We start from the raw sequence: 17,356 nt of genomic DNA, 5'->3' as shown, positions 1-17,356 counted from the left end.
ATCGTCATGTTAATTTTGTTTTGCTCGAATAGTAAAAGCGACTTGTATAAGGGTTTGTCATAATATTTCAGTACGATTTTAATTAAAATATTTAGAAGAGAACTTCGTTTTTTTGCTAAAGGAATTTATAGGTTCGAAAAGTACTATACCTGATGCGTCTCAAAAGTGGCTCACCCCTATAACTTTTTTATCTTTTCAGATAAAAAAACGAGATTTGGTATGTCAGTATATGACATATTCAATTGTTTTTTGGTCACTTCCTGGTTCACCAGAAATTACCACAACTTTTGATTTTTAAATTGTAACCCGGTATATTTTTACTATATAAAAAAAATCGTATTTTAAATCATATCTCAATTTTTTCAAATGGAACAAGGGTGGCTCATAAGAATATTCGGAAAAAGATTTTTTTTTGCGAATAATTTGATACCACACACCTGCTATTTAGAGTCAAACTGTCGTTATGAACCGCATTTTACAATTTCAAATAAACCATATGCGAAAATGTCAAAAGTGAACATATGATATATCATTCTATTCAGACTGACATTTTATATCGAATAAAGCAAAAAAAAAATTCCAAGGGTGTAATTTAACAATCAAAAGTTGTATTCACTTCCTGTGAAACAGGAAGTGACCAAAAACAATTGAATACGTCTATCAATCCTAATTTATGTGAAAAAATAAAAAAGTTATAGGGGTGAGCTACTACTAATATTTCATATTTTTCTAAGACCGAAAAAAATCATCAAAAATTGATCAATTTTCAATATTTTTCCATGCATATAGCCATGAAAATAATCAATCCTGATGATCATTCCATCTATTTTACTAACTTGAAAGCTTATAAAACGAAAATCTAGACCGTTCTAGGTAAAGGAGAACATTTTAAACAGCTCATTCTTTATTCAAAACGAATAAGTAAAATAAAACTGGATATATTTTAAAATACTCTCGATGGTTAAACTGGAAAGTTTATTTTACTTTTAATAACAAAAATCTAAAATATATTCTTGCAGGATGTTGTAGAGACTATTTATATTAGAACGGTATTAGCAAGAAAAAACAACTTTAGTTAAGAATTATAGTTCTCGAAGTCGGAATATTACCGATATTTTATTTCTTTAGAGTTGACAAAGGTATTGTAAATCAAGAGCTTAGTGTCTGGAAACTACGTCCTTTTTCGATAAAAGGATTTTTAACTTAGAGGAAAACGAAAAGTGAATTTTAAATAAAGTTCCTGCATATCAGCGATATTGTGGTTAAGACTTTTGACGGAAGAAAAATAGAAAACACGTAGCCCTTGTGACTACTTCTTTACGACCACATCTTACTACATTTCAGCGGCTTGACAATCGAATAAAAATGTAAATAAGATTCTTTATATAGGGTGGTATCAGTTTTACAGTCACATATATTTTTCTATAAATTTTTTAGTTGACAATTCTTCCAACATCAGATACGATATTAAAATTGTAAAAGGGAATAAATGTTGGAGCATGAAAACTTTAATAAGAACGCCAAAGGGCTTTTGCTGACAATATTGGTTGTTTAAAAGTAATCCCGTTGAAATTCCTTTAGCAAAACAACCGCGATGTTTAAAGCGATTTCCAAGTTAGAAGAAACTTAATAAATATGGTAAAAACACTTTTGCGGACTTATTTCTTGTGTGGCTTTTGTCATTAAATGCTGTTAGTTTATGCTGTAATTTTTCTTTCTCTACGAGGCTGAGTTAACACATAGTTAACATGCATAATAACACATCAACACTGAGTCATTTACCATCATCATCGAATATATCTAATTTTGACATTGACAGATAATAACATCGAACACATATAAGCAATGTTACATTGAATTGGTGAGATACAGCCACTGCAGTAATCAAAGCTGTTTTATCGGTACTTCTCGTACCAATTTCATGGTTTTATTTATACAGTGCCGATGTAAGTACTAAGTTAAAATTTTGGTTCTTAACAAAACAAAGGTGAAATAATTTTAACTCTACTTAAACTCGACAATGTATAAAATTTAATTATTTATATTAAGTTTAGGTCTTTATATTTTATTTATCTACATTTTTATTATTACTCACTTAGTAGTTTTTTAGGTTAATTGATTTTATTGGTTTAATTTTTAGAGGGTTATTTACTTGTCGTGCTGTTATAAGGTGTTTTCAGGGATGCCCCAACCCAGATAGAGTCGCATACTGAGCTGCTACTAAATCTCTCCATTTTTGAATAATTTAAAAGCTCGCCGTCAAAATAATGCCTCGGTTTCAACAGTTATTGCAATTCCGCGATGTACTGTTCAACCGCCGAAACCAACTATGCACATTAAATGAAACTTACAACAATTATTCCCGCACAAATACAGAAATACCCTTTAGAAAATGAATTTAGTACGCATCTGCACGATTTATTTGCATTATTCCGAGCTACGAGTCATTATTTTCCGTTTTTTCGAGTGTTTTTTTTTTATTTTTAAGCGCTTAAATAGAATAAATTATTACAACAAATTAATTCTTTTGTAATGCATTTAAAAATGTGTGGGAATGAATTTGGTGTTAGTTTAGAGTAAAAAATTGAACATTGGTAAGTATCAACTCAATTGTATTCGACTCTAGAGGATTGGGGCTAGCTGTGGCCCACAGCAACGGCAGGCCGTGTCATACGCCCCCACCCATTTGTTTAATTTTAAATTCACACACCCATTTGCATCTTAGCTCTATAAAAACTCGCAATGAAACCACTCTACACAGAGCCCTCATTCATTTATTATTATTTACATAAATCAAATAATAGCAGAGAAAAAGAGAAAACGTTCTCAGATAGAAGTAAATATTTTTTTCCTGAAAATATTTTTATCTCTGACAAACTAGATTATATTTCAAACTGTTTTAAAGTTTTAAAGAGTTTTTAATCTGCTTCGTTTTTGTCGCTTCAACTATTCAATAAAAATATCATTTAATAAAATTTTGTGTTTTTGAAATGAAACTTCTTTGCGCGCGTTGAGAGTAAAAAATCAAGGCTGTGGCAACACTGCTTAACGATCTGTCATATGCGGTATTCTACCAACCTTGTATTCTAGGAAGTAAATTTACATGAATATTTTCCTCGATAGGTTTGTAGCTTCTGAATAACAGTCAACATTTTTACTGGATGAGATATTTATTTCAAACCAATAATCAACGAGAATATTCGTATAATTTAATAAAGTTACTGTAAATCACTATAAATAATAAATTGTTTGTAATTGAACTGTAATTTCTGTTTTATTAATCCGGTAAATGATGGAGATAAACAATTGTGATTGATTAAAATTTTATTTCAAGATGAAACTTTTGTTAACAACATTCTGAGAATTCGAATAATGAATTGAATAATGACAAGACAAATGACATCTGTCTAAAAAAGATGTAAAATTTACAGTAACACTTTTGATTATGCAAAAGAAATACATATTCTATGCGTTTGTCTAACGATTAACATTGATTTAAAAATAAATCCCCAACATGAATAATGAAGAAAACATTTAAACAAAAACAGACCACACAAAACAAATTGTTGGTAAGTAGCAGTTAGTAGTAGTCAATGATAAAGATGTAGTAGTATTTTGGTTTAATGGCCACAGCTGCCAGGCTATCCGGCCGAGTGATAGAATTATCGTTTTTTAATAAAAATTAAAAAAAAACTCTAAAAAAATATTAACTCTATTTTTTTGAAGTTTATCAAAAGCATTTATAAAAAAATATATATCCTTCAAATCTTTCAATTTAATAGATGTCAGTAAGAAGTTTCAGTTCAAAAAAGCGCACATAGTGCACACCCAATTTTGTTTATCTTCAAATCGTATTATCGCTCAAATTCTGCGAGTGTCAAATAATAAATAAAAAATGAGAGCTCCTTTCACTTGTTTCAATTTCTATTCAGCATGGTTCAACTCTTGACCTACCTGTCTCCTATATTATCGTCATCTAGTAGTGATCCCCATTTTATAACCTATAGTTTATTGGCAATATATCTCAATGAAAACAGCTGACTTTTTTGCCCGGGAAATTTCGCCCTTTTTCACGATTTATGTCTAAGTTGAATGCTGTATAAGCATGCGATTCTGGTACTTTGGTGCAAAAGCGTTCAACAAAATTATTTATCTACTAATTAAGTCGATTCAGTAAGTATAAATGGTCTATATAGATAATATTTTTTTTAATAATAAGAAATAGTAATACAAGATGAGTGTTTTTATTTTTTTAATGATAGTGTTTTTCAAAAAGTAAAATTTAAAAATAAAATGAAGACTGCAGAATGACCCATATTGATATGAAAAATAAATCCTATTTTTACGTGAGGAATCTTCCCACCTTTGAACATTTAAACGTTTAATCAAATTTTCTTCAATACTGTTTCTATGCTTTACAGAAATAATAGAAAATTCTTTGGCGTAAAATATAAACTATAAAAAATAAATAAAAAAAAGCTTAAAAAGTCTAATCGAAATTCGAATCATAATTTACTTACTCCTTTTAATGTCGAAGAAAAGAGTTTTCTTAATATTCGCCATCAATATTTTATATTAGAATGATAAATTAATTTCGGATTTAAGTCCCTGATGGATGGTGACAAGTTTTTGGAAGAAAGTTACATTCAATTTCGTTAATTTATGTCTAAGAGACCTTTCAGGCACTTGATTGATTTTATTGACATTTGAAGTGTTTCTCTATGGAAATGCTACGCTTCCATGAATCAATCACTTTAAAATTGCTACAAGAGATTAAAAAAAATCATAAAGATGAAAAAAGTTTAGTATTAGTCACGTTTAAGTCCTTTTTGTATATTTTTGAAAAGCGTAAACATATGATCAAACGAAAATGGAGTGTAATCAGTATTCAGGGCGTGTAGAACATTAAAAAGTATACAGGAAGCATATATCGAGGTAAAGTGAGCAAATCAAATAAGAAAAGGATCCTTCTTCCTATTCCTTCTTAAAGTTTACAGTTCCATTAAAGCGAAAAGCCCTGGATTTTGTAATAGATACTGATTAGTAGTTTGAAAACAAATTGATGAAATAAAAGCTCCTCCCAAGTTTGCAAGATAAACTAGTTCGTAAAATAGAGATAGCTTGTTTTATTTGTAAAACTTTTGTTACATCGAATTAAGAATAAAATTAGTTATTTGGTTTAAATATTAAAATCTTCTCTATAATTGAAAAATATATTTTTACCCCAAAACTGAGAATATTTTAAATAAAAAAAAACGTTCTTCTTTCATATACAAAATCTACATAGAATAAAAAATAACGCCGATTATATGACACAAACATAAAAAATCATTTGAATCTTGCTATGACCTATTGTTAACAGATTCATAAAACGGTTATTCTATTGTGGTGCCCCTTGATAAAAAGAGAATAATGTAACAGTCTAATCTTTTGTGAAAATATGTCAAACAGTCAAACCGCCAATTTTGGTTTCATCTCTTTTAGAAAATAGTTAAGAAATATAAAATTTGAACCATTTTTCTTCCGAAAACCTTGTCACTATTTTTTTTATTATGTCCGTCTTAAATTTAAAGTGATATACAGGGTGGTCCGAACTGTATTCCGGAAACTTCGGCAGCATATTCTGCAGTTAAAAATAAGTAAAAAAGTTCTTAGTTTCGGAGATACAGGGTGTAGAAGTTTCATTTTTATTACGATTTTTTCAAATAATTTCTGAAGTAACGTCAATATTTCGATGAAAATTGGTGTCTGGGGGTTTTTTGATATGATAAATTTGATTTTGATATCATTTTGGCTCCTACTTGTAGAGGGCGCTACCTACATATTTTTTAACTGGTTTGAAGAGTAATAACTTTTCGTCTGTACCTGTATAAAACTAGTGAGTAAAAAATATTCATTTACGACGTTTTCTACATAAAAAAAGTCTCTTGGTAAAAGTCGCAACGAGTAATGGTTCTCCAGATATTTGGAATCGGAATTATCAATACCTGTCATCAGTGACATAAATTTAACATGTTTACTAATGGCATGTATTGACTCTTTCCATTCTAAATATCTTAAAAACGGTTGCTCGTAGCGAGTTTTACCATGAGATATTTTTTACGTAAAAAGTCACGGAATTGTATATTTTTTCACTGAGTAGATTTATACAGGTACGGACAAAAAGTTATTATTCTTCAAAACAATTAAAACACATGTAGGTGGAGCCCCCTGCAAATAGGAGTCATATTAACATCAAAATTAAATTTTTCACGTCAAAAAATTCCCAGACATCAATTTTCTATACTTCAGAAATTATTTGAAAAAAATCGAAATAAAAATGAAACTTCTACACCCTGTATCTCCAAAACTAAGCATTTTAGGACATTATTACATTTATACGAACTTTTTTACTTATTTTTATCTGCAGAATATGCTTTTGAAGTTTCCGGAATACACTTCGAACCACCCTGTATAAGGATCGCCGTTATTCCGAAATTATTTGTCACCAATTTAAGAATAGTTGTACTAAAAATCTATAAGATTCACATGGTTGAGATAAAAACATAATCGAAATAGAGTGAAATGATCTATTAGAATCAAACATCTAAAAAACGATTTTTTTCTTCAAATACTACAGGGTATAAATGGTAGGATCTACTGGATATTGCAAGAATATAGGCAACAATACAACTCATTCGTTCATGAAGATGATTAAGCTTAGTTACATTGCAAATACCGCACCACTTTTCGTGGTCTCCAATGCCAAAACTAGTATTTAGTGAACCAAAACATTTAACAAAACACCACAAACATAACAAAACAACAACATCTATTTTTGTATAGAAATTTTCTTTTTTTACCAGTAATGTTTTATACAATTACCACAAATAATTTTTTTTTCATGTCAAACAAAAAAAAAAGAAAACTTCGTTTTAAATTTCTTTATTGATAATTTATTTGAAAAGCCTAGATAATAGAATTTTCATCAGGTTGAATAGGGAAAACAACGACTTAACAGCATGCCCTTAAATTACTGCGATGTACCTAAAATTCTATGTAAATGTTACTAGAGGTTATCAAAAGATAAAGCGGGTTCAAAACTATACTTGTTACCTGTTATACATAAGGACATCAGGTTTCCATAGTTTATTAGGTGTTATCCTTAAATCCTTCACGCCGCCATATTCGGTTTCGTTCCAGCGAAGGTTGTAATCCGTCCATTCCTGCAATAAGGAAATAACGCTGTCTTAAAATTATGCACTTTGACGAATAAAGCTGAACATTACAATCTACAGGGTGAGTCTTAAATAAGTGCAAATATTTTTTTTGTGAATTTGGAATTTTTTGAAAAAACTTTTGAATTTTTTGAATTTAACTTTTTACGCGCGTTGGAAGTAGATTGGGCTAGATCTACCCCGATGAAAAATATACTTGCGGCAACACTGGTATACTAATATATAAAATCCTTAAGTGACTGACATACTGATTAATCACGATCCTGGTCAAACCACTCAACGTAAGAAGCTCAATTTTGGCATACAGATTTATTCTAGAGGTTCGATAAGAAGGGATTTTCGAAATTCCAGTTCCAAGGGGGTAAAACCACCCCTCAAATATTACAATATTTTTTATTTAAAAAACGGTAAAGTTTCACACGTATATTTTATTTCGTTTTTTTACATATTTTAAGATTTTTTAAAGATGTATACAGGGTGTTTCGAAAAATATAGTCATTGATTAATCACGATCCTGCTTAAAGCTTTTCACGTAAAAAGCTGATTTTTGGAAAACGGATTGACTTTAGGGTGTAGAGATTCGATAAGAAGGGATTTATCGAAACTCGAATTCTAAGGGGGTGAAACCACCCCTCAAATATTCGAATATTGTTTATTGAAAAACCGGTGAGTTTTTCGGAAAAACTCTTAAATGCGTATATTTTGTTTTGTTGTTTTACATGTTTTAAGATTTTTTAAAAAATTATACAGGGTGTTTCATAAAATATGACCACTGAGTAATCATAATTATTCTGCTTAAACTGCTTGACGTTTAAAGCTGATTTTTGGCAAACGGTTTGACTGTGGGGTGTAGAGGTTCGATAAGGAGGGGTTTCTCGAATCTCAAATTCCAAGAGGGTTAAAACGCCCCTCCAATATTACAATCTTTGTCATTTAAAAAATGGTTAGTCTTTCGGGAAAACGCTTGGACACGCATAATTTATTTTGTTTTTTACATATTTTGAAATTTTTTAAAAAATCATACATGGTGTTCCAAAAAGTTGGGTAATTGATTAACCACGATTCTGCTTAAACTGCTTGACGTAAAAAGACTATTTTTGGCAAACGGATTTTTCGAAAGTCAAATTCCAACGAGATGAAACTACCTCTCAAATATTACCAAGTTATATAATAATATCGCCATATTGTTTTTTCTCATGCTGACATAAATGTGAGAAAATTTTATCCAGTTTGTATGTTAATGGAAATTCTTGCTTTGCTTTATCATCACCATTACAAATGATTAATTCGACGCGAACGAAGTCGCGGGTTTACACGCTAGTAAATAAATAAATGCCTTTACTGTCAAAAAATTTTACAATTTGTAGACAAAGGTAAACTAAACAAACAAAGTAAACAAACAAGGTAAACAAACAAACAAACAAAAGCGAATACAAAACATTATACAAATAACATTGTCAGACTTATTGTTTAAAATAAACATTTATAAATGTTTACAATGTCAAAGGATAAAAGAAAAAAAAAATATATTTTTTTTTAAATAAAAACTAAAAAAATTTCCAAAAAAATTTTCAAAAAATTCCGAATTTTCAAAATTTTTTTTTTCGCAAAAAAAACCTCATAGGCGTGTTTCTGGGGTTGAACTATACTACCAGTTAATATACTTGCACTTATTTCTAGGACATCCTGTATAGATGTAGTAGTATTTTGGTTTAATGGCTACACCTGCCAGGTCTATCCGGCCGGGTGATAGAATTATTGTTTGAAAAAAAAACATTATACAATTATAAAGGTAACTCTAATTTTTTTGAAGTGTATAAAAAGCATTCATAAAAAAATATGTATCCTCCAATCCCTTCAGCTTAATAGCTGTTAGTAAGAAGTTTCACTTCACACGTGCACACACAATTTATTTTTAATTTTTAGTTAAAAAACTTAATATCTTCATAATATGCCAACATAGGCAGTAGATTAAATTTACAAGAAAGAAAACCCAGAAAAGATCCAGCGGATTTTTTTGAAATTTTCAAAGTAAAATATCTCGGTTATTTTGGATTGAAAAACGGTAAAGAGAAAATATGTTTCTTTTATCGAGATCTACCAGCCCTGAAAATACTTGCACTTATTTATGACTCACCCTGTATCTATCGTAGCATGCAAAATTGTGATTTAATCGAAAAAAACTAAGCTCATTACAAATTAAATCTGTTTAGCACGTCAAATAGTCGTATTTTCAAAATTAAATACCTTCGGAATTAATTTGTTCAAAAAAAAACGGGCTCTCGGTAAAGACCCCTGACATAGAACTTGACAATGAATGCAGTTGAAAGTGCAGAGAGTATAAATCAAAGGGTTTATTGAAATTTCCGAATAAATGCTTTTCGAACGTCCTTAATTAGAATTTTTTCGAAAAAAAGCTTGAATGAACGACCTTGTCCGGTGTGACCTTTACGATTGGCGGAATTATGGGCATTAACACTTTTTTACTCCAGTCATTCGAAAACAGCTTTTCATTTTACAATTTTTCAAAGATCGAATCGCGTCGGAGTGGAACAATGGGGCGCGTTTCACAGAGGCTTTTATTGGCGTTTTGCAATTAATAAATTTCTACATTGGGGTGTTTCAAAATATTTTATATTTTTTTTAATGGTGTTGAAAGTACATTTAAAAACAAAAATTTTGGGTTGTAGAACCCTTAATATCAGGGTTAGCATGATTTAAATCAAATGATTTAAATCATGATTTAAATGATGATTTAATAATGATTTAAATCACTATTTTATAACACCCTATTCTACATGATAATAAAAGTATGAAGTGTTATGTCGCGCAGTTTGCCAAATGCGTATCAATTTTTAACAGTATTTATATCGCCCTGTCACAGCGTCAAGCATTTAATGGCTGAATATTTTCAACACGAACATAATAGTTGCAGTGATTTGATAGAGTGAAAATCATATTGACGTTTATACATGGCAACGGGCTCCCTTTGTTCTAAATTCGCACTCCGAAACATCAGTTTGCAGTTAATTCAAAATCAAATAATTGAACACTTTTTTTAAATATTAATAATAGCGATGGCTATGAAATAAAAATCCCTGTCAATTTTATATGTAAAATTATATGGGGATCGTCATCTCCAAGCCAACTGGACGCCGCAATTTTTCTGATCATACGGTATAATAAAAATATAATAAATTTTATGTACTTTTAAAATTTATTAGGCTTAAAAGGTTTAACTGCTTTGATATTATAAAAAATATTCAACCCTAGTTTTGAAATGATTTATTATGTTAGTCATTTTTGACATATTTTCAAAGATCTTAGAAAAATAGTAAAAGTGAAGGTAAAATTTTGAAAATTACAGTATTTGTAGGAAATTTTATGTAGATTTAGAATATATTAAGCTGAAAATTTTTAAGAGCTTTGATTTTGTTAAAAACTTGATTTTTACAGCCCTTGTTAGGAAATGATTTATTATGTTGGTCATTTTTGACATATTTTCAAAGATCTTAGAAAAATAGTAAAAGTGAAGGTAAAATTTTGAAAATTACAGTATTTGTAGGAAATTTTATGTAGATTTAGAATATATTAAGCTGAAAATTTTTAAGAGCTTTGATTTTGTTAAAAACTTGATTTTTACAGCCCTTGTTATGAAATGATTTATTATGTTGGTCATTTTTTACATATCTTCAAAGATCTTAGAGAAATAGTAAAAGTGAAGGTAAAATTTTGAAAATTACAGTATTTGTAGGAAATTTTACGTAGATTTAAAATATATTAAGCTGAACATTTTTCAGAATTTTGATTTTGTTAAAAACTTGATTTTTACAACGCTTGCTTTGAAATGATTTATTATGCTGGTCATTTTTTACATATTTTCAAAGATCTTAGAAAAATAGTAAAAGTGAAGGTAAAATTTTGAAAATTCCAGTATTTGTAGCAAATTTTAAGTAGATTCAAAATATATTAAGCTGAAAATTTTTAAGCGCTTTGATTTTGGAAAAAACTTCATTTTTCAAACCTTTGTTTTGAAATAATTTATGATGATGACTATTTTTGACATATGTATCTTCAGAGATCTTAGAAAAATAGTAAAAGTGAAGGCAAAATTATGAAAATTACAGTATTTGTAGGAAATTTTATGTAGATTTAAAATATATTAAGCTGAAAATTTTTAAGTGCTTTGATTTTGGGAAAACTGGATTTTTCAAACCCTTGTTTTGAAATGATTTATGATGATGGCCATTTTTGCCATATTTTCAGAGATCTTAGAGAAATAGTAAAAATGAAGGTAAAATTTTGAAAATTAAAACATTTGTAGGAAATTTTATGTGGATTTAAAATATATTAAGCTGAAAATCTTTAAGGGCTTTAATTTTATTAAAAACTTCATTTTTCAAACCTTTGTTTTGAAATAATTTATGATGATGTCTATTTTTGATATATTTTCAGAGATCTTAGAAAAATAGTAAAAGTGAAGGTAAAATTTTGAAAATCAAAGTATTTGTAGGAAATTTTATGTATATTTAAAATATATTAAGCTGAAAATTTTTAAGGGCTTTCATTTTGGGAAAAACTGGATTTTTAACCATTTTTGTGAAACGATTTATGATGATGATAGTAAAAGTGAAGGCAAAACTTTGAAAATTACAGTATTTGTTCAAAATTTTATGTATATATATGACGAATAAAAAGATTTGTATGTACTTCAACAGACATTAATAACTAATTCACTTTCACCCTCAAAACAAAATTGTTGCCATTTTCCCAATCATCTGGAAAATTGTAATTATCTGATATGAAATTCTGCAAATTCTCGATCGCCAGCTATTAATATAGGGCTTACCACGCAACGTATCGATTTCCCAGTCGAATTTCAACGGAAACTTTATGATCATTTCTGCGATGGCGAACCGATTCCAAAAACTATTCATTCTGTCATCCGTCTTTCTTTATTTGAACTTTGCGAAAAGTGGAGCCAGGAATAAAGCCAGCACCGCCTGTTTCTGACAATTTTGCGCCACGCCAGCTAGCTAGGCTCCTTGTTCAGCTCGATGAGATTTTAACACAATAAATTATATTTAACTTGTATAACTTTAGGTATACAGCGCGAACTATTATGCTTTTAGATCCGTATTGTTGCCCGGCCAATTATAACCGTACTTATTATCTACGATGACTCCAGTTTTATCTCTTACGTTTTGATTGTTCAATATTCTCGATCTTTTAGGTTCAAAAATAGAATAACCGAAATCATTTTAATTCAATAATACAAAAAATGTTTGTATCTTTTTTGCCATGTCTCCCCTGAAGAAAATGGCTATTAAACTATTTTTAGTTTATTTAGTATATTATTTTTATCAGCAGAATAATGCTGCCGAAGTTTCCGGAATACAGTTCGGACCACCCTGTATATTATTAATCATATTATAAATTTATATAATTTATAATACGATTTTAAGAGTAAAATGAAAGTGACACAAACTCGAATTGTATTACCAAGTATTAGGAGATCGTCGAGGTGATTTTAAGGATATTCAACTTTGTAAAGAGCCTTTAATGAGCCCTCAATTTCAAAATAAAGGCGTTTCAGTCAGAAAAGCATAATATTGGAAAAACAAATGAAGTAATTACTCACTTATACGCTAAAACTCGTAAGTAAAAATAGAGATAAAAAACATTGTAACAAACAACAAGGCAACTACTTGTGTAGCTCATTCCAAAACTCATTTGCATTTTGCTGTGCAGCCGTTTGTCTTTGTTGCAGCTGGAGTGCACGAGAAATTTACAGGAAAAACTATTTTCAAGCGCCGAATAGTTATGAAATGGATCGTTGCTTAATGAGAAACAAAGCTGCGATTGAGTTCCACGAATTTATGCATTGTGGTGTAATATAAAAATAATAAAATTATTGTTTTAATATTTTCCCTTAAAATAATTATTGGAACTCAACAAAAATTAATAGTATTAACTAACTGAATGCACAGATTAACAATCAAACATTTAAGCAAAATTTTATATGTGTAAAAGTCCTAAATTTACATAAATTTTCCGAATTTTATGACCATGAAAAATATTTTTCTAAGAGCCTAAAAAAATGGGCAATATTTCGATTTTTTCCATACATACATACATATTTTATTTTTATTTTTACAGTAAAATTCCAAATTAATTAATGATTATTTTTTTTCTAATTTTTAGAAATCTAAGACATGAAAAAATAATATTATCATGATTCATAAACGAAAAGCCGATTTTTAGCGGAGGAAAAAAAATTAAAATCTTCATTTTTTTAACCTTTGTGAAATATTCCACTCACTAAAAATCGTCAGAAAATGTCTTTTATAGTTTTTTACACTCAGGAATTTTTTAGAATTTTTTGTAGTGGTGGAACAATATGAAAAAAATTAAAAACTTATTTTTTTTTCTAAAATCTTCTGTTTTAACTAACTTATATTTTTGTTCAGTTTAAAAAAGTGAGTAGAAAATATTTTTTCATTAAAAATACATCCTTGCTAGAAATAAACATAAAGATTATTATAACAAAATGAGTCCAAGGAAAAAAATTAGTTTTTAATTTTTTTCATATTGTTCCACCACTTCAAAAAATTCTAAAAAATTCCTGAGTGTAAAGAAGTATAAAAGACATTTTCTGACAATTTTTAGTGAGTGGCATATTTCACAAAGGTTAAAAAAATAAAGATTTTAATTTTCTTTCCTCCGCTAAAAATCGGCTTTTCGTTTAAGAATCATGATCATATTATTTTTTCATATCTCAGACTTCTAAGAATTAGCAAAAAAATCATCATTAATTAATTTCGAATTTTACTATAAAAATAGAAATAAAATTTAAAAAAAAGTTTTTTTGAAAGTCTCGAAAACCGTTCGAGTTAAAGAGCTAAAAATTTAGGTGAATTATTTTGATTCGAGACCAAATCGATCCCCTGAGTGCGAGCCGAGGGGGCAGACTTCCTATATTAATCCCGCCTATTGATTTTTACTTCAATTTCGTTTAGATGTCTATGTTGATCTGTGTGTTAAACCCCGAAGAAGAATTGAAAACCAATCTATTCCATACAAATAGAAATAAACAAGGGTTGTTATTGAAAGAACACTTATTTGAATTAAAAAAAGAGAGGCAAAGTAAAATGAGCATCGAATTTCTTCCCCCGCTGCTTTTAACAACAAATTACACTTTGTTTTACACCACTTTATCTTCTTTAAAACATCGTTCCAGCGACGTTCTAGAAAATAATTTTAATGCACCAGTTAATAATGAAATAGGTCCGCCTTTAGACAAAAACAACACCAACATGGAGTTGGTTGAATTTATGGGTTGCCGCAAACAAATGTGCACCCTACTTAGCCAAAAACTTTGTTTTCCATTTTTAGAGAGAAGCTCACAAGAATATATACGCAGCATAATATAGTTATTTTGAACTGATGCAAAATAAAATAAGATTTCTTTCACAGAAAATCTGAAAAAAATCTAATTAAAAAGCAATTACTGAAGTCAGAAGATTATTAAATTAAAAGATGAAAACTTGGTTTGATAAAGAGAGAAAACAAATTTCAATGAGCTGTTTAAATATCACAATTTTGCATTTTCTAGAAAGTAAACATTTTCAATATTAATGGAGAAAAATCATTTTAAAGCAATAAATTTGCCTTTAAATGGGAATAATAGAAAAAAAAACTAATAATTGATAGTTATTATTTCTATACAGGGTTGTTCACCACATACGACACGGAGTATTGTAGCTAAACGATTAGATTTTCACAAATTGTAAGTTTTGGGTTCGTTGAAGGTCAATTAGAGCTACAATCTAAAAATATTTTTACAAGATACAGAGTATTGTCCCAAATAAGTAAAAAATATTATAGTTATATTTTTTTAAATGGAACACCCTGTATATTATTCTATTTTTGGATTCTACGATTGAAATAAAGGTAAATTTAATTAAGGTTTATCACACTTAAACCTTACCGTTTTTGAAATATTTTCAATTTTATGAAATTGCAGTAAAAATTTTAAGGCTTTATTTCTCCCAGGGTATCAAACTTTTTAATACCAAATATTTACTGAAGATTATTTATTGATCAGATATCGTGTTGCAATAATAAAAATTTTACTACCTTATACAGAGTGTCCAAAAATTTATATTAAATAATTACTAGCTTTAAACGGCAATAACTTGTTTAATTTAAATGGAACACCCTATATATTTTACGTAAATCAGATGCACAATGTAATTGTCTATCAAATTTTATTATACCATTTTTACCCATCTCTTCAATTTTGGTAGAAAATGCATTTTTATAATTTAGGCCTCATTTATCACTATACCCATGGAATATTGACATTACAGATTTTTTTATAGCACCATAATATGTACAAAATGTACAGGTGGTAAATATTGCAAGCCCATTGGCATACGAAATAAACTATTTAAATATTTATAAAAGAGTATACCAATTAAATATACCATCATTATTTCCTACCAAAAACACCAAAAATTAGTTAATTACATACTTATAAATTGTTTTAATTAAAAAATTATTCTAAGTAAATGTGGATTTGGCTCAGAAATCAATATAATAATAAGTTATAAAAATGAATGTATGTGTTTTTATAAATAAGCATTCGTTAATAAATGAAGTAAAATCTATAAGGTGTTGCTTTTTACCACACTGTCTAATACACACACAAAATTCAGTTTTTTAGTACTACAACGTAAACAGTCAAATAATGTAGTTTGAATACTGGGATCATATTAATTGGTCCTCTTTAACAAAAAATATTTAAACAGTTTTTTTATTTTTTAATTAAATAAGCGAACTAGATATATCGACAATATTAGTATCTGTACCCTTTGAAAATTTGTTATATCTTTAAAAATAAGCTAAAATGTCAATATTCCATGGGTATAGCGATAAATGAGGTCTAAATTATAAGAAAATGCATTTTCTATGAAAACTTGAAGAGCTGGGTAAAAAATGGAACAATACAATTTGATAGACAATTACTTTGTGCATCTGATTCACGTAAAATATATAGGGTGTTCTATTTAAATTAAACAAGTTATTGCCGTTTAAAGCTAGTAATTATTTAATATAAATTTTTGGACACTCTGTATAAGGTAGTAAAATTTTTTATTATTGCAACACGATATCTGATCAATAAATAATCTTCAGTAAATATTTGGTATTAAAAAGTTTGATACCCTGGGAGAAATAAAGCCTTAAAATTTTTACTGCAATTTCATAAAATTGAAAATATTTCAAAAACGGTAAGGTTTAGGTGTGATAAACCTTAATCAAATTTACCTTTATTTCAATCGTAGAATCTAAAAATAGAATAATATACAGGGTGTTCTCTTTAAAAAAATACAACTATAATATTTTTTACCTATTTGGGACACTCTGTATCTTGTAAAAATATTTTTAAATTGTAGCTCTAATAGTCCTTCAACGAACCCAAAACTTACAATTTGTAATAATCTAATCGTTTAGTTACAATACTCCGTGTCGTATGTGGTGAACAACCCTATATAAAGAAAAATTATATGTTTCTAACACACACTTCACTGAATTTTATTATATTCAATTAAACGTTCACCTAATTGAAATCAATTAGAAATTTCCAACACACACACTATTTTATAAAAAATTAATTATTAACTTTATAATAATGTATTTTATATAATATAAATTTTTATTGAAATCGATATATTAAGTAGCGTTATAACGCATATTTTTGATATCATATTTTCATCAATGAATTTGAACTTTAATTAAATATCTCTCGATAATTAATACAATTTATGGAACAGATATTTCGATACCGTTTTATATAATGTAAAACAAAGATTAATTTTATATAACGTGTTAATAAAAATCTCATTTACAATTTTCACGAGCCAAAATATTGTTCATGTTTGTTTTATTTCGGATATAATTTTATTTTGATAGAGATTAGTAAGTCTTATTAGGTTTGATTTTAATATAGATATTAGAGTGTCCGTTATTTACAAAGTTGATCATTTCTCTCACGACGCCCTCTAAATTTTTAGTTTATTGTCTAAAAAAATAACAGACCATTGTAAACTCTTAATATTCACAATAAACCTTGCCCG

At 28.4% G+C, this 17,356-nt stretch overlaps 1 protein-coding gene across 4 annotated transcripts in view; it reads right to left on the bottom strand.

Annotated features, from left to right (window-relative positions):
* Positions 1 to 17,356, bottom strand: part of LOC115887168 (neuronal acetylcholine receptor subunit alpha-7-like) — an 89,041-nt gene that overhangs the window by 37,124 nt on the left and 34,561 nt on the right. For all 4 annotated transcript variants that reach the window (XM_030906514.1, XM_030906511.1, XM_030906510.1 and 1 more), the window contains exon 4: positions 7,096 to 7,205. In XM_030906514.1, the coding sequence (XP_030762374.1) occupies positions 7,096 to 7,205 (110 nt within the window). The remainder of the gene's footprint in view (positions 1 to 7,095; positions 7,206 to 17,356) is intronic.

The sequence above is a fragment of the Sitophilus oryzae genome, unplaced genomic scaffold, assembly GCF_002938485.1.
Source record: "Sitophilus oryzae breed Bouriz unplaced genomic scaffold, Soryzae_2.0 scaffold_552_pilon_pilon, whole genome shotgun sequence".
Lineage (NCBI taxonomy): Eukaryota > Metazoa > Arthropoda > Insecta > Coleoptera > Curculionidae > Sitophilus > Sitophilus oryzae.
This window is presented reverse-complemented; position numbering and strand designations above follow the sequence as displayed.